Raw genomic sequence first — 18,388 nt, 5'->3', positions numbered from 1 at the left:
GACTTGGATATGTTAGGTGAGTGAGCAAATTCATGGCAGATGCAATTTAATGTGGATAAATGTGAAGTTATCCACTTTGGTGGCAAAAACAGGAAAACAGATTATTATCTGAATGGTGGCCAATTAGGAAAAGGGGAGGTGCAACGAGACCTGGGTGTCATTATACACCAGTCATTGAAAGTGGGCATGCAGGTACAGCAGGCGGTGAAAAAGGCGAATGGCATGCTGGCATTCATAGCAAGAGGATTCGAGTACAGGAGCAGGGAGGTACTACTGCAGTTGTACAAGGCATTGGTGAGACCACACCTGGAGTATTGTGTGCAGTTTTGGTCCCCTAATCTGAAGAAAGACATCCTTGCCATAGAGTGAGTACAAAGACGGTTCACCAGATTTATTCCTGGGATGGCAGGACTTTCATATGATGAAAGACTGGATCGACTAGGCTTATAATCGTTGGAATTTAGAAGATTGAGGGGGGATCTTATTGACACATATAAAATCCTAAAGGGATTGGAGAGGCTAGATGCAGGAAGGTTGTTCCCGATGTTAGAGAAGTCCAGAACGAGGGGTCACAGTTTGAGGATAAAGGGGAAGGCTTTTAGGACCGAGATTAGGAAAAACTTCTTCACACAGAGAGTGGTGAATCTGTGGAATTCTCTGCCACAAGAAACAGTTGAGGCCAGTTCATTGGCTATATTTAAGAGGGAGTTAGATATGGCCCTTGTGGCTAAAGGGATCAGTGGGTATGGAGGGAAGGCTGGTACAGGGTTCTGAGTTGGATGATCAGCCATGATCATACTGAATGGCGGTGCAGACTCGAAGGGCCGAATGGCCAACTCCTGTACTTATTTTCTATGTTTCTATGTTTCCAGAGGGTCAGTGTTAGGACTACCTTTTCCTTATAGTGGGAGTTCGATTCCGGTGTCCTCAAGAAAGATTGAACATGCCCCCCGTGAGAGTCAAGAGCTTTCTCTAGGTGCTCCAGTGTCCTCCCACAATCCAAAGACTGGTTAGTAGATTAATTGGTTATTGTAAATGGGCCTGTGATTAGGCTAGGGTTAAATCAGTGGGGTGCTGGGCGGCTCAGCTCAGTGGGCTAGAAGAGGGTGTGCCGCGCTGTGTGTCTAAATATATAGAATTCCCCCACCCGCCCCAACACCATGGACTCCAGAGCAGATACTGAGACAGAGATTTGATGCTAAACAGAGTGCTTTATTGATAACACAGGGCAATGGTAGAGCAGGAAGAAAATTCACAAGCGCGTGTTCCGGGTGGTGGGGGTTCCAGTTGAAGACGGTGGCTGCAAAGATACCGGAAGCTGGAAGGAGAGAGCGTGTCAGTTAGAACAGAAGGAGGGGGAAGGAATGCTACCCAAGCAAGGGGAGAGAATTAACTGGAGATGCGGTACCCCTGGAAGGACAAGGAGGCCTGATGCATCAACACCGAGCCCTCTTCCAGGCTCACCCACACCCGATCTCCCTTCACCAGCCGTAAGAGGCAGCTACGCTCGGACAGCTGGGTGGCGCCGGGCGGGAGACTGCTGTAGAGGCGCTCGTGGACGGCGTCGTTCTTCACCAAGGCCACGGTGGTGTCGCCTTCTTCCAGCCCGGGCAGGAAGGAAAAGGTGAAGAAGAAAACGCCCTCTTCGGGGCAGGTGAAGATCCCGGTGTTGGGGTCGTAGCCTCCTTCTCGGTTCAGCTGCACCTGGTCGAAGACAATAGCGTCCCCTGTTTTCGGTGGACCGTTCTTGACACTGCGAGTGGCAGCGAAGAGGACAGCATGGTGACGATCGTGGATCTCTTCTGTAGGCAGAGAGGGCAGAACGTTAGGATCAAATACAGCTCGGTGGGACTTCTATAACTGGTCACTAGTTTGTTATTGATACGTGGACCGAGACAATTATGATTGAACACTTACGCCTGCCAAGAGATGCCGAGCTAATTAAACTCATAATTAACTGCCTAATTAAACTAATCACTTCTGACAAATAGACCTCCATTCTCCGAACATTCAAATATCGTCCTGCACTCAATGGCCGCTTTATTAGCACAGCTCCACACCTGCTGGTTAATGGGAATATCTAATCAGCCAATCACATGGCAGCAACTCAATGCATAAAAGCATGCAGACGTGGTCAAGAGGTTCATTTGGTGTTCAGACCAAAAATCTGACTGGCGAAGAACTGTGATCTGAGTGATTTGACCGTGGAATGATAGTTAGTGCCAGACGCTGGTGGCTTGAGTATTTCAGAATCTGCTTTTCTCCTGTTTATTTTTACACACAACAGTATCTAATGTTTATTGCAAGTAATACAAAAAAAAAGAAAAACACGTTCAGTAATTCAAACTGACAGGAAGGCGACAGCAACTCAAATAACCACAGATTGCAACGGTGACGTGTATACGGGCATCTCTGTACGCACAACGCTTTGGACGTTGACGCGGATGGCCTACGTGCAGACAGTCAGTGGCCACTTCATGAGGTACAAGAGGTACTGAGTGTATTCTCCGTAGGTAGGTGACCAGAACCGCACAGAGTACTCCAAATTAGACCCCACCAACTGCAACTTTACATCCTAAATTCTGAAGGCCAACACGAAAGAGCAGTCTTCACAACTCAATCCACCTATGATGCTACTATCATGGGATGTACGGGGTGTATGGGGCGTCAGGAAGGGGTAGTACATCTGGTGGGGGAACAGGTCGTGGTTTGTCCACCTCTGGTCCCCACCTGGCACTCAGCTCTCACCTGTGGCTCCCCGAAGCTGTTTGCATGCGACAGCGGCCACACCCCGGGCAACGGTTTCGACAAGCCGACTAAACCAGGTGTGGGTAGCCGACGGGTCTCAAACCCTCAGTGAGATAGGGAGTTGTCTATCCCAGCATGTGAAGACAGACTCCGGCGGATTGAGCGGACGAGACCATTGGAAGGTCCAACAGTCAAGAAGGCAGTCTCTGCAAGTGTCGTGGAACACTTAGAGCAGGACAAGACACAGAAGATATCCTGATCATCCACTGCATCTAGTCCCATCTCCAGCCGTCTCTACTCTGTCTTGGCACTGGATCCAGAGGGGAATTGGGAAGAGAGAGTGAGGCTGACGCTGTGCAACTCTTCCTCACTTAAATCCAAATCAAGCGCTAGTCTCGACACCATCTCCAGCTGGTGGCGCAGTGACATCAGCGCCGGGCTCCGGGAGCGAAAGTTCCCGAGTTCGAATCCAGTCGGGCCGTTCCCGGGCACGCTTTCCATCCATGCCGGGTTGAATGTCGAGCTAGCAACTCGACCTCGTAAAAAGTACTAATGGTGTCGAGGTCTTCATCGATGACGATGGACGAACCTTAATCATGGGATGACCTGAAATGAACGTAATATTTCAGATGCGGTACAACCGGGGTTATTTAAAGCTGCAGAAAAACGGCCTGACTCTTGACCTCAGTGACTTATCCACTAAAGGCACGCATGAAAAATACACTCAGTGCCCACTTTATTAAGTACACCTCTATACCTGCTCGTTAAGGCAGATATCTAAATAGCCAATCACATGTCTGCAATTCAAAGCATAAAAGCATGAGGACGTGGTCAAGAGGTTCAAACTGCTGTTCAGTCCAAACATTAGAATGCGGAAGCAACGTGATCTAAGTGACAGATTGTGGAATAATTGTCGGTGCCAGATCGGGTGGTTTGAGGATCTCAGAAACCGCTGCTCTCCTGGGATTTTCATGCGCAAAACATTCACAGAGAATAGTGTCCAAAAAAAAAAAAAATCCAGTGAGCGGCAGTTCTGTGGGCAAAAAAAAAAACAGTGCCTTATTAATGAGAGAGGTCAGCGTAGAATGCCCAGACTGGTTCAAGCTGAGAGGAATGCAACAATAACCCAAATAACCACTCGTTACAACAGTAGCGTGCAGAGGAGCGTCTCTGAATGCACAACATGTCGTTCCTTGAAGTGGATGGGAAGTAGAAGACCACGAACATACACTCAGTGGCCACTTTATTAGGTGCAGGAGGTAACTAATAATGTGGCCACGAAGTGCTACTGCCTGGCTGTTGAACCCAGTGCCTGGACTAAGAAAGACAACACCCTATATATTTGCTTGTCACTCAGACAGTTCAATCCATACACCAATATAGTTGAAGGAATTGCAGAAGATAGTGTTGCAGGTACAGAGGAAATGCAGTGCAATAGATCAAGTGCAAAGGCCACAATGATGTGGACTAGGAGGACAAAAGTTGATCTTATAGGGTATGAGATGTTAGTTCAAGAATCTAAAAACAGCTGGACAAAATCTGTCCTTGTATCTTCTGTGCCTTCTGTGTGGTAGAAGAGTGTAAAAAGAAAATGAGCGGTGTGAACGGTGTCCTCAATTATTATGGCTGCTTTCCCAAGGCAGTGGGAGCTCTACATTTCAATAAAATTGAGAGAATACAGAGGAGATTTACTAAAATGTTGCCCGGGTTTCATCTCCTAAGTTACAGAGAAAGGTTGAACAAGTTAGGTCTTTCTTCTTTGGAGCGTAGAAGGTTGAGGGTGGACTTGATAGAGGTATTTAAAATTATGAGGGGGATAGATAGAGTTGACATGGATAGGCTTTTTCCATTGAGAGTGGGGAAGATTCAAACAAGAGGACATGAGTTGAGAGTTAAAGGACAAAAGTTTAGGGGTAACATGAGGGGGAACTTCTTTACTCAGAGAGTGGTAGCTGTGTGGAACGAGCTTCCAGCAGAAGTGGTTGAGGCAGGTTCGATGTTGTCATTTTAAATTAAATTGGATAGATATATGGACAGGAAAGGAATGGAGGGTTATGGGCTGAGTGCAGGTTGGTGGGACTAGGTGAGAGTAAGAGTTCGGCACGGACTAGAAGGGCCGAGATGGTCTGTTTCCATGCTGTAATTGTTATATGGTTATATGGTTCTAGACTGAGTCAGTAGACCGGAGGGCTGGTTTGGTTGAAGAACTGGGCTGTGTTCACGTCTCTCTGCAGTTTGTTGCGGTCTCGGGCCGAACAGTTCAAAGGTTCAAAGGATAATTTTTTAACAGACTATGTATCCATACATAGCTCTGAGATTCATCTTCTCCAGGTAGCCATGAAACAAAGAAAGAACATGAAAGTCGTCCAAGAATCATAAAGCATGCACACCAACAGCTGCCGTATCAAGTTTTATTGCATCTGGACAGGACGCTTTCTATGGCGGATCTAGATATACAGGTATAGTTATGAGGGGCACGCCGAATTTCCGCAGCCTCCTGAGGATATAGTGAGCTTTCCTGACCCTAGCGTCCACATGGTTTGACAACGAGTTGCCGCTAATATTTATAGAATGCAAAGCTCCCGACCGTCTCCACTTCAGTACCAGTGACAGAGACAGAGGCGTGTCCTCTTCTCCACTTGTTGGCCAATATTGAAATGAAGGGCCGAAGGCGTGTTCCCATTAGGCGGCTGAAGCGTCACTCCATGTGCCACCCAAAGCCCACCCACCAATCAATGGTAAGATGACCACTGGGGCGGCACGTGATTGGCTGATACTGCCCAAGTGGGAAGGATCAAGCTTTACCCCAAGATCCTATTATTTGGGAATTTCTGAGAAGACACCGACTCAATGGTCTGAATGCTCTCTTTATGCGTTGTCAGGGAAGGCGAGTTCGTGGGGGATGGCGAAGGACAGAAATCCGATTCCTGTTTGTGTAATGTGATTGATTCAATTCCCACAGACCGCCTGGGAATGGGACAAGAGTCAAGGAAAGGTGGTGCCCAGTCCACACTTACCATCCTCCGGGTGATGCCCGAATTCGTTGGACTGGGTCTGCCAGACACCGTGGTCCTGTAGAGGCGAGAGGTGAGACATGGGTTCCACAGAATCTCCTCAATGGAACAGGTTGTACAAGTCATACAGAGAGTGAGGCTCCTTCCACACCGTCCCATCACACACTCCCGGAGTCAGACACAGAGTGAAGCTCCATACACACCGTCCCATCACACAATCCCGGAGTCAGACACAGAGTGAAGCTCCATACACACCGTCCCATCACACACTCCCGGGGTCAGACACAGAGTGTAGCTCCCTCCACACTGTCCCATCACACACTCCCGGGGTCAGACACAGTGTGAAACTCCCTCCACACTGTCCCATCACACACTCCCGGGGTCAAATATAGAGTGAAGCTCCCTCCACACCGTCCCATCACACACTCTCGGGGTCAGACACAGAGTGAAGCTCCATCCAAACCGTCCCATCACGCACTCCTAGGGTCAGATACAGAGTGAATCTCCCTCCACACCATCCCATCACACCTTCCCAGGGTCAGACACAGAGTGAAGCTCCTTCCACACCGTCCCATCACACACTCCCGGGGTCAGACACAGAGTGAATCTCCCTCCACACCGTCCCATCACACACTCCCGGGGTCAGACACAGAGTGAAGATCCCTCCACACCGTCCCATCAAATACTTCTGGGGTCAAGGAGAGTAATGTTCCCTCCACGCCTTCCAATCACAGATTGCCGGGGTCAGACAGAGTGAAGGTCCCTCCACGCCGTCCCTTCACACTCTACTGGGTTCACAGAGACTGATATTCCCTCCACACCGTCCCATCGCTCATAGCCGGGGTCAGACACAAAGTGAAGCTCCCTCTGCACTGTCGCATCACACACTCCCGGGGTCAGACACAGAGTGAAGCTCCCTCCACCACGTCCCATGAAACACTCTTGGGGTCAAAGAGAATAATGTTCCCTCCACCTCTTCCCATCACAGACTGCCGGGGTTAGACACATAGTGAAGCTCCCTCCACACTGTCCTATCCCTCAGAGCAGGAATCAGAAACGGAGTGAAGCTCCCTCTACACTGTCCCATCACACTCTCCCGGGGTCAGACACACTCCCTCCACACTGTGCTTCACATACTCCTGGTGTAGGGTACAGAGCAGAGCTCCCTTATATTGAGGGCCAGGCAGGAGATAGCATGGTCCCAGCATACATACTGAACTAGTATGTTGTCTTGCAAGTGCCAGGGTCTAAGATGTCAGAGTGGTTGCCGAACATTCTGGAGGGGCAGGTTGAACAGAGGTCATTTTACACATTAGTATAATTGAAACAGGTAGAACAAGGGATAAGGTCCTACCAAAGGAGTTGGGAAAAAGGTTAAGCAGCAGGCCTCAGAGGAGGTGATCTCTGGGTTGCTTTTGGTACCACGTAGCAGCAAATTCCGAAATAGAAGGATGGGTCAGATGAACGTGTGGCTGAGGTGCTGATGGAAGGGGAAGGGATACGGGTTCTTGGGTCATTGGGGTGTCTTCTGGGACAAGGGCGACTTGTACAAGAGGGACATGGTGCACTTGAACCAGAGAGGAACCGAGGGTATTGCTGGGAAATTTGCCTGTGCTACAGGTGGAACTCTGACCAAACCAGGGAATAGTGTAGGTAGCTAGCGAGAGTAAATTCGATAATCTATGTTGTATTTGACTGTTTAATTGTTAGATTGTTCTATTTAATTGTTGATTTCTTTGCTTTTAACAATTAATTGTCTGTCTGTATTTTAATTAGTTCTTATTTGTATGTAAGAGTTTAATATCACCCCTGGTGGCTATATTGTTGTAATTCCGGAAGCTTGTCTTGGAACTCCTTTAGCAAAATACGTGCTTTCTCATTGGTGAACTCTTATCTACAAATTTGAAAATAATTTCTTTATCTATGGGCATAAAAATAGCTACTCCACGCAGGGCGCCATGTTAGCACCGTGTCTCTCCCCTTCACTTAGTGGGTCTCAGTCACTTCCTGTTTTCAATTTTCTTTTGTCCGATCGATAAAACGATCTTGAAGCAACAAGTTTTCTGCCTCTTTCCTGACCTCTGAAAGAAATTTGGATTAAAATCATCAGGATCCACCCTCAGGATTGTCCGGAAAAGAGTAACTGGAGAGAAAGGGACCCTCAGTGAAGGTGCATTTATTTCAATGCCCGGGGAATAACAGGAAAGGTGGTCAAACCTGGCGTGGGTCGACTCCGGAGGACAGGGTGTTTAAGCATGACGGAAATCGAATAAGAGAAAGGAAGGACTGGCGGCTCAATGTTCCGGAATGTTGGTGTGACCGAAGTACAGGTAAGCAAAGAGGGATGTTGCTTTTAGATAAGAAGATGTGACAACGCTGGTGAGAGATGACACTCTTCGAGCGGGGATATTATGTAGAGAGGTTGTGTTGGTTGAACTCAGAAACTAGAAGGGGAGGGTCATTCTATTGGAGCTGTTTTATAGACACCTGCCTCCGAGAAGATAGCGACAACTTGCAGAAAAGGTGTATGGAGAAATTACTGAAAATTAGACCATAATTCACCGTAGCAGAATTAGGCCATTCTGCCCATCGCGTCTGCTGAACCTGTCCATCATGGCTGATCTATTATCCCTCTCTCTTTCATTCTCCCGGTAACCGTTGGTGCCCTGACGAATCAAAAAACTATCAACCTCTCTTTTAAAGCTACCCCATGATGGCCTCCGCAGCGGTCTGTGGTAATGAATTTCACAGATTCGCCACCCTCTGGCTAAAGAAATTCCTCATCGCCTCCGTTTTACAGCGACGTTCTCCTATTCTGACGTTGTGCGCTCTGGTCCTAAGCTCCCCAACTAACGGACACAACCTCTCCGCATCCACTCTATCTAAGCATTTCAATATTCGATAGTTTTCAGTGAGATTCCCCTCATTCTTCTAAACTCCGGAGGTCACAGGCCCAGTCCTCATATGTTAACCGTTTCACCTCCAGGATCATGGTTGTGAACCTCCTCTGGACCCTCTCTAATGCCAGCACATGCTTTCTCAGATAACGGGGCCCAAAACTGCGTCAAGTGTAGTCTGCCCAATGCCAGATAAAGCCCCAGCACTACATCCTTCCTTTTATAATCTAGTCCTCCCAGAATCAATGATAACGTTCCCTTTGTTTCTCTCACCACCGTCTCAACCAGCAAGTTAACCTTTAAGCAAATAAAAATCAGAATGAGAATCAGTTTATTATCACCGGCATGTGATGTGACATTTGTTAGCTGAGCAGTAGCAGTTCAATGCAATACATAATCTAGCAGAGAGAGGGAATAAATAAAATAAAACAATAATAAATAAGCAATTAAATCGATTACGTATATTAAATAAATTATTTTAAAATGGGTAAAAACAGAAATACTGTATATTTAAAAAAGTGAGGTAGTCTCCACTTAGGAATCGGATGGCAGAGGGGAAGAAGCTGTTCCTGAATCGCTGAGTGTGTGCCTTCAGGCTTCTGTATCTCCTACCTGATGGTAACAGTGAGAAAAGGGCATGCTCTGGGTGCTAGGGGTCTTTAATAATGGATTCTGCCTTTCTGAGACACCGACCCTTAAAGATATCCTGGGTACTTTGTAGGCTAGTGCCCAAGCTGGAGCTGACTAGATTAACAACCTTCTGCAGCTTCCTTCGGTCCTGTGCAGTAGCCCCTCCATACCAGACAGTGCCACAACCTGTCAGAATGCTCTTCATGGTACAACTATAGAAGTTTTTGAGTGTATTTGTTGACATGCCAAATCTCTTCAAACTCCTAATAAAGTATATTAGACTGAATCAGGTTGTGTTTGTGGGAAATTTTTAACTCCCTGGTATTCACTGTGGTAGAATTTATAAAATACAGTGGCATGCAAAAGTTTGGGCACACCTTGTCAACATTTCTGTTACTGTGAATAGCCAAGCGAGTAAAAAGTGAACTGATTTCCAAAAGACAGCAAGTTAAAGATGGCACATTGCTTTAATAGTTTAAGCAAGAAAACCTTTTTATTTCCATCTTTTACAGTTTCAGAATAACAAAAAAGGAAAAGGGTCCAAAGCAAAAGTTTGGGCACCCCGCATGGCAGGACTTAGTAACACCCCCTTTGGCAAGTAACGCTGCTTGTAAACGCTTTTCGTAGCCAGCTAAGAGCCTTTCAATTCTTGTTTGGGGGATCTTCACCCATTCTTCCTTGCAAAAGGCTACTAGTTCTGTGAGATTCTTGGGCCGTCTTGCATGCACTGCTCTTGTGAGGTCTATCCACAGATTCTCGATGATGTTTCGGTCAGGGGACTGTGAAGGTCATGGCAAAACCTTCAGCTTGCGCCTCTTAAGGTAGTCCATTGTGGATTTTGAGGTGTATTTCGGTTCATTATCCTGTTGTAGAAGCCGTCCTCTTTTCATCTTCGGCTTTTTTACAGACGGTGTGATGTTTGCTTCCAGAATTTGCTGGTATTTAATTGAATTCATTCTTCCCTCTACCAGTGAAATGTTCCCCACGCCACTGACTACAACACAACCCCAAAGCATGATCGATCCACCCCCGTGCTTAACAGTTAGAGAGGGATTCTTTTCATGAAATTCTGCACCCTTTTTTCTCCAAACATACCTTTGCTCATTGCAGCCAAAAAGTTCTATTTTAACTTCACCAGTCCACAGGACTTGTTTCCAAAATACATCAGGCTTGTTTAGATGTTCCTTTGAAACTTTTGAATAGAACTTTTTGGCCACAATGAGCAAATGTATGTTTGGAGAAAAAAGGGTGCAGATTTTCATGAAAAGAACACCTCTCCAACTGTTAAGCACGGGGGTGGATCGATCATGCTTTGGGCTTGTGTTGCAGCCAGTGGCACGAGGAACATTTACTGGTAGAGGGAAGAATGAATTCAATTAAATACCAGCAAATTCTGGAAGCAACCATCACACCGTCTGTAAAAAAGCCGAAGATGAAAAGGGGATGGCTGCTACAACAGGATAATGATCCTAAACACACCTCAAAATCCATAATGGACTACCTCAAGAGGCGCAAGCTGAAGGTTTTTCCATGGCCTTCACAGTCCCCCAACCTAAACATCATCGAAAATCTGTGGATAGACCTCAAAAGAGCAGTGCATGCAAGATGGCCCATGAATCTCACAGAACTAGAAGTCTTTTGCAAGGAAGAATGGGCGAAAATCCCCCAGACAAGAATTGAAAGACTCATAGCTGGCTACGAAAAGCGTTTTCAAGCTGTGACATTTGCCAAAGGGGGTGTTAGTAAGTACTGCCATGCAGGGTGCCCAAACTTTTGCTTCGGGCCCTTTTCCTTTTTTGTTATTCTGAAGCTGTAAAAGATGGAAATAAAAAAGTTTTCTTGCTTAAAATATTAAAGCAATGTGTCATCTTTAACTTTATGCGTTTTGGAAATCAGCTCATCTTTTACTCGCTTAACTATTTAGAGTAACAGAAATTTTGAACAGGGTGCCCAGTCTCTTGCATTCCATTGTACATCCAGGAAAGTCTTTAGAATCAGAACACAAGGGACCTTCGAGAGCACGTACGACACTGGACCTCCTGCTGGGAATGAAATAGGACAAGTGACAAAAGTGTCTGATGGTGGTGTCTCAAAAAGTACATCCATCACCCAGGACATTATCAGTTCTCATTTCTACCATCAGATAGGAGATTCGGGACAGCTTCTTCCCCTCTGCCATCAGATTTCTGAACGGACGATGAACCGATTATGAACACTATCTCACTATTTTTGCTCTCTATTTGCAATACTTATTTAATTTGATGTCTATAGCACTGCGTAAATGTGTTAAGCACCTATATATCTGCGGTGCATAAGACTTTTACAAGGCACTGTAATAATTTTATGTATTGCATTGTACTGCGAAAGAGAAACACAAATTTCAGGACATATGTGAGTGATGATAAACCTGATTCTGACATGGGTTTATATTGTGGACTGAGAGTGGGAAGGGGGCGAGGAGAGGGGAATCAGGTTTAGAAAAAGAGGAAGGGAGAGGGGAGGGAGCGGGAAGCACCAGAGGGACATTCTGTAATGATCAATAAACCAGTTGTTTGGAATCAAATGACTTTGCCTGGTGTCTCAGGGCTGGGTGTGTCTGCGCCCGCACCCCTGGCACTCGCTCTCTGCCACTTGTCCCACATCCCTCCTGCGGCGCTCCACCCTCGCCATTCCTAACATCCTTCACTCCCGCCAGATAGACTAACTCGTTCCCCCCTCCACGTTGACAAACACAGTACTGTGCAAAAGTCTAGGACAGCATTGGCTATGCACGGTATGTGAGCCTAAGACTGAACATTTCTTATTGTAATCTATAGTTTGTTTTTATGCATTGCAATGTACTCCTGGAGCAAATCAGCAACTTTCAGCAAATACAGCATGTGATCGCTTTAAACCTGATTGTGATCCTGATTCTCTTTCTGTTCCCACTGCGCACTTCGGATCCAGATAACAGTGAACCCCCTCTATCCTATCACACATTCTGAGAGACAGACACAGACTGAAGCTCCGTCCACGCCTTCCCATCACACACTCCCGGGGTCAGACACAGAGTGAAGCTCCCTCCACACCGTCCCATCACACACTCCCGGGGTTAGACACAGACTGAAGATCCCTCCACACCGTCCCATCACACGCTCCCGGGGTCAGACACAGAGTGAAACTCCCTCCAGACTTTCCCATCACACACTCCCGGGGTCAGATACAGAGTGAAACTCCCTCCACACCGTCCCATCACACACTCCCGGGGTCAGACACAGAGTGAAACTCCCTCCACACCGTCCCATCACACACTCCCGGGTTCAGACACAAGGTGGAGCTGTTCTGATTGAACTGGGAGATATCGAGGGGAACCTGCTACGCAAAGTTGGTGTGATACTTTGGAATTGATACGGCGGGTCTCTTGGACATCTGAGTGGCGGTCTTAGTGTTGAGGCTCCGTCTGGAGTTTTTCTGCCAACTTGCTATTTGCTCAGCTCTGCGGCCGCTGGCAACTGGTCAGGAAACCGACTCACTCTGAAAGCAGGGAGAGGAGCACCGGTGCTCCCCCACTAACAGCAGGGCAGCATCCCTTCCCTTTGTGTGGTCATGTTTCCCGTGGTCATGTACGTCTCGACCTTGTACGGCTTGAGAGTTCTTCGGGACCGACGGGGTCTTTCCCGGCTTTGGAATTTCAGGCGCTGTGTCAAAAAAGGTATATTGTCGAGTGCTGAGCGCCTCCTGTCGCCCCAGCAAAAGAAGATTTCTCTCCATTCCAACCGTTTAGGAGGAGTCTGGATCGCCTGTTACGTGTTTCAGCTTGTCGGGACACAGGATGTTGGGGCAGCCGGACCGATGGGATTTGCTGACGCCTCAGGAGCGAGCGAACCGCGGGAAGTTCCAAACCTTTCCATCCTAGAGCTCTACTCGCTCTCGGAGTTTATCAGCGTCAGCCCTGCATATGTCTCTTGCTTCGGACTGTAGTGTCACCATGCCGGACCGGTCTCCTGGGAGTCGGAGACCTTCGGGCATTTATGTAAATACGACTGCCTCTCCGCCCTCGGATAATGCCCTGTTTCGGGTGGTGGATGGTGAACGCGGGGTGCAATGTATTTTCTGCCCTGGAATAACTCTGGAACAGAGGCCATGAAGGACTTGGTTGGGAGCCGGTATATCGGCCTCTGGGAAAGAGTTCGGACAGGCAATGTTTTATCTGGGGACTGATGAGTTGGTGCACCGGGCACTCAGGTGCTTCACGGTCAGAGAAATCAGCTGGCGCGAGAGGACGAGGTTGAGGGCTGACATACTGTCCGGCACAGGGGGGTTAGACAATCCAATCAGCAGTACTAGATCTCTCAGCGCTCGCCGTGCCATGCCTGCGGGAAGGAGGGGCTGCCGCAACACCCCGGCCCAAGGAGTCCAGCTCTGGCACCAGTGCCCCAGCTGCCCCTGCCCCTGTCCCTGGTTCATCATTTGCTCCTGCCCCTGTGGCTCGGCTGGGGGATTTGAGGCTACATGGAGGGAGTGCATGCCAGGGGACGGGGAGGAGCCTCCACGGGGCAGGAAGACGAAGAAGAAATCCAAACACCCTAGGAAGGTGGCCCCTGAGAACGCAGAGCTCAGACCCACTCCTGTGCCCTGTGCCGAGAAACTGGCTTGCCTTGAAGTGCAGCGGGAGGCTCGGGGAAGTGCGCAGGCCGACGGTGCGAACGAAGCTGAGCGTACCGCTGCATTGGTGACTCCTGCACCTGTGTGCTCCTCCGGCCGAAAGAGAAAAAGGAGATCTTCCCCCAAGAAGGCAGGGAATGTAGTCGTGGGGTAGACAGCCAGGTGGAGGTCGGTCCTAAACCTGAATCCCCAGATGTGGCCTCGAGCCCTATGGTGGGTGGAGCGTTTGTGCAGGAAGGTGTTGTTGGCCCTGATCTCCCAACTGGGACAGCCTTGGAGCACGCCACCCAGGACTTAACAGTTAGTGCCTCCCTGGAGGCAAATGCACCAGGTAAGGTTGGCGGAGCAGAGACCAGCTTCTCTCACTCTCGGGATCAGGCTGCCGGTAGACCCCTGGACCCGGAGTTGGCGGAGTCCACCTCGTGCCTGGCTCCTGAGGAGGAGGATCTACTTTGCATGCCGACCCATCAACGCTTGATCCACAGTGAGTTCCCGGGGATGATCCCTCCATTGGCGGAACTGTGGGTAAGGCTGACGCGACGGTGGAGTAGGCAGGGAGCGAGGTACCCCCTGCGCAGTGTGAGTTATAAGAGCTGCCGTCTGCTAGTGCACAAGGGGAGGAAGGTAGGGGCGCTACGTGTAGTGAAAGGGTGAAGGGAGACTCGTTTGATAACGAGACAATGGACATTCTCGCCCCTCCTGAGAAATCCCCGTTGATACACGTGGAGGAGATTAAAGCGTTTATTCTGACCTCGGAGTATGCAAAGCATCGGCAGAAACTAGCCTCTCTGAGCTGCCCGAGCACGCCGAGGCTGACTGAGACGTTCTGTGACTGAGACACAGAGTGAGGCTCCCTCTACACTGTCCAATCACATAGTCCCTGTGAGAGACAGAGAGTGAAGCTCCCTGTTTACCTTACCATCACACAATCCTGGTGTCAGACAGAGAGTGAGGCTCCCTCCAATCTGGCACATCACACACTCGCGGGATCAGACACAGAGTGAGGTTCCCTCCACACATTCCGATCACACGCTCCGGGAGTGAGACAGAGTGAAGCCCCCTACACAATGTCACTTCAAACAATCGCAGGGTAAGACACAGAGTGACGCTCCCTCTACTCTGTCCTGTCACAGAGTCCCGGTGTTATACACAGAGTGACACACTGTCCGATCACACACTCTTACGCTCAGACACCAAGTGAGACACAGAGCTGAGCTTGCCCCACGCCATGGAATCACACAAGCACCGGAGTAGACATAGAGTGAAGCTCCCTCCACACGTCCCGTGACACACATCGGGTATCAGACACAGAGTGAAGCTCCCTTCACACCGTTCCATCACACAGTTCCAGGGTTAATCACGCGAAGAAACTCCATCCACACTGTCCATCTCACACTCCTTGGGTCCAACACAGAGTCAGATTCCCACAGCACTGCCCAATCATACACTACCATGGTCAGTCCAGAGTGCATCTCCCTCGACACGATTGCATCACACACTCCCGGAGTCTGACACAGAGTGAAGCTCCTTCCACACTGTTCATTCACACACTCCCAGGGTCAGACACAGAGTGAAGCTCCCTCCACACCGTCCCATCACACACTCCCAGGGTCAGACACAGAGTGAAGCTCCCTCCACACCGTCCCATCACACACTCCCGGGGTCAGACACAGAGTGAAGCTCCCTCCACACCGTCCCATCACACACTCCCAGGGTCAGACACAGAGTGAAGCTCCCTCCACACCGTCCCATCACACACTCATGGGGTCAGACACAGAGTGAAGCTCCCTCCACACCATCCCATCACACACTCCCAGGGTCAGACACAGAGTGAAGCTCCCTCCACACCGTCCCATCACACACTCATGGGGTCAGACACAGAGTGAAGCTCCCTCCACACCGTCCCATCACGCACTCATGGAGTCAGACACAGAGTGAAGCTCCCTCCACATCATTCCATCACACACTCATGGGGTCAGACACAGAGTGAAGCTCCCTCCACACCGTCCCATCACGCACTCATGGAGTCAGACACAGAGTGAAGCTCCCTCCACACCGTCCCATCACACACTCCCAGGGTCAGACACAGAGTGAAGCTCCCTCCACACCGTCCCATCACACACTCCCAGGGTCAGAAACAGAGTGAAGCTCCCTCCACACCGTCCCATCACACACTCCCAGGGTTAGACACAGAGTGAAGCTCCCTCCACACCGTCCCATCACACACTCCCGGGGTCAGACACAGAGTGAAGCTCCCTCCACACCGTCCCATCACACACTCCCAGGGTCAGACACAGAGTGAAGCTCCCTCCACACCATCCCATCACACACTCATGGGGTCAGACACAGAGTGAAGCTCCCTCCACACCATCCCATCACACACTCCCAGGATCAGACACAGAGTGAAGCTCCCTCCACACCGTCCCATCACACACTCATGGGGTCAGACACAGAGTGAAGCTCCCTCCACACCGTCCCATCACGCACTCATGGAGTCAGACACAGAGTGAAGCTCCCTCCACATCATTCCATCACACACTCATGGGGTCAGACACAGAGTGAAGCTCCCTCCACACCGTCCCATCACGCACTCATGGAGTCAGACACAGAGTGAAGCTCCCTCCACACCGTCCCATCACACACTCCCAGGGTCAGACACAGAGTGAAGCTCCCTCCACACCGTCCCATCACACACTCATGGGGTCAGAAACAGAGTGAAGCTCCCTCCACACCGTCCCATCACACACTCCCAGGGTTAGACACAGAGTGAAGCTCCCTCCACACCGTCCCATCACACTCATGGGGTCAGACACAGAGTGAAGCTCCCTCCACACCGTCCCATCACGCACTCATGGAGTCAGACACAGAGTGAAGCTCCCTCCACATCATTCCATCACACACAGAGTGAAGCGCCCTCTACAATGTCCTATCACACACTCCTGGAGTTGGACATCGGGTGAAGCTTGCTCTGTGCTGTTCCTGCTCCCTCCGATCCCGCGCCATCAGTGGTTATCTCCAAACCTGTTGATAATGCCTGATTTGCAAGTCACGGGGATGCGAATATGCCACTTTGATGGACATCGAGATGCTGAGAATGAACAGAACCTGGTGGAAAAAGAGGACAATAAGTTAAGTGTCAGCAATGAACCCCCATCCCTTCCTCCCCGATCATCTGCCATCCTTTGGCAAGGACTCTGACATTCACCTTGACCCAGAAATCCATCGCGACCACTTCTAGCTCGTCCTCGCCCTCCAATGTGTCCTGCCTTCACTCCTGTGCCCTTTAAATAGTTACAGTGAGGCCTGGAGCAGGAACAGGAGCTGAAGCAACTTCCTCAGAACCCCGCCCACACACAGACACACACGCACACACAACCTCTGTACGGGAACCCGACCGATCAAGGTGTTTCATATTTCTTCCCTTGGGCTCAGATTGTGCCTCCGCTCTGCCAAGACTCCGCCTGCCTTTGTTTCCATTTAATGCATGCTTTGTGGAGCTGATGGTGCAGCTTCCCTGTCCTGTTTGGGAGAGGCAGAAGATGCTTGGAAATTTTGTTCTTTTGCAATAGAAAGGCTCATAGAGTCAGAGATAGGTTCACCACAGAAACAGTTATCTTTGGCCCATCTAGTCCATGCCAAAGCCAACTACTCCCATCAACCTGCTCCCAGACCGCAGGCCTCCATATCCCATTCATCCATATATCTACCCAAACTTCGCTTGAACATTGACATTGATCTCGCATGCACCACTTGTGCTGGCAGCCCGTTCCACATTCTGACTGAAGAGGCTCCCCCTCATTTTCACCTCTCAACCTTAACCCATGACCTCTGGTTGCAGTCCCACCCAACCTCAGTGGAAAAAACCTGCTTGCATCTACCCTATCTGTACCCCTCATAATTTTGTATACCCCTATGAAATCTCCTTTCAATTTTCTGTTTTCTCAGGAATAAAGTCCTAATCTGTTCAATTTTTCCTTACACCTCCGGCCTCCAGACCCGACAAATCCTTGTAAGTTTTCTCTGTGCTCGGTCAACCATATTTACAATTTTACGGTGGTCAGGTGACCAAAACTCCACATAACACTCCAAATTAGGCCTCACAAAGGTCTTCAACATTATATCCCATCTAGTGTACTCAGTACTTTGATTTATGAAGGCCAATGTGCCAAAAGCTTTCTTTACAAACATATCAACCGTGAAGTCCATACTGGCTCAGGAATGTCCCTTCGGCCCTGCGGGGCTCTGCAAGCCCATTCATTGTCCCAGATTCTACTCCTCACCCAAGATCACCCTGGCTTGGGACCTATGGTCCCTGTGAGGTTCAGGTCAGGAAATCAAAGGAGCTGGACACCTCCGCTAGCCTGCACGTCACCCTTGGGTAAGATGTACGACCTGCTTCCTCCCCCCCCCGCCCCCCAATCAGGGTCATGTAAAGCCATGGGAGCAGGTGGTGGA

At 49.4% G+C, this 18,388-nt stretch overlaps 1 protein-coding gene across 1 annotated transcript; it reads right to left on the bottom strand.

The window, feature by feature from the left end:
• Positions 1 to 1,202: 1,202 nt before the first annotated feature.
• LOC134339010 (complement C1q tumor necrosis factor-related protein 3-like) lies at positions 1,203 to 17,182 on the bottom strand. Its single transcript, XM_063035243.1, has 4 exons — positions 17,139 to 17,182; positions 16,955 to 17,038; positions 5,766 to 5,820; positions 1,203 to 1,802 (listed from the first exon to the last, which is right to left on the bottom strand). Exons 1-4 carry the CDS (start codon positions 17,154 to 17,156, stop codon positions 1,390 to 1,392), a joined length of 570 nt encoding a protein of 189 aa, XP_062891313.1. The 5' UTR covers positions 17,157 to 17,182; the 3' UTR covers positions 1,203 to 1,389.
• Between the last annotated feature and the right edge of the window lie 1,206 nt (positions 17,183 to 18,388).

The sequence above is a fragment of the Mobula hypostoma genome, chromosome 28, assembly GCF_963921235.1.
Source record: "Mobula hypostoma chromosome 28, sMobHyp1.1, whole genome shotgun sequence".
In the NCBI taxonomy this organism is placed as follows: domain Eukaryota; kingdom Metazoa; phylum Chordata; class Chondrichthyes; order Myliobatiformes; family Myliobatidae; genus Mobula; species Mobula hypostoma.
The sequence above is the reverse complement of the archived record's forward strand: the minus strand, read 5'-3'. Positions and strand labels throughout refer to the sequence as shown.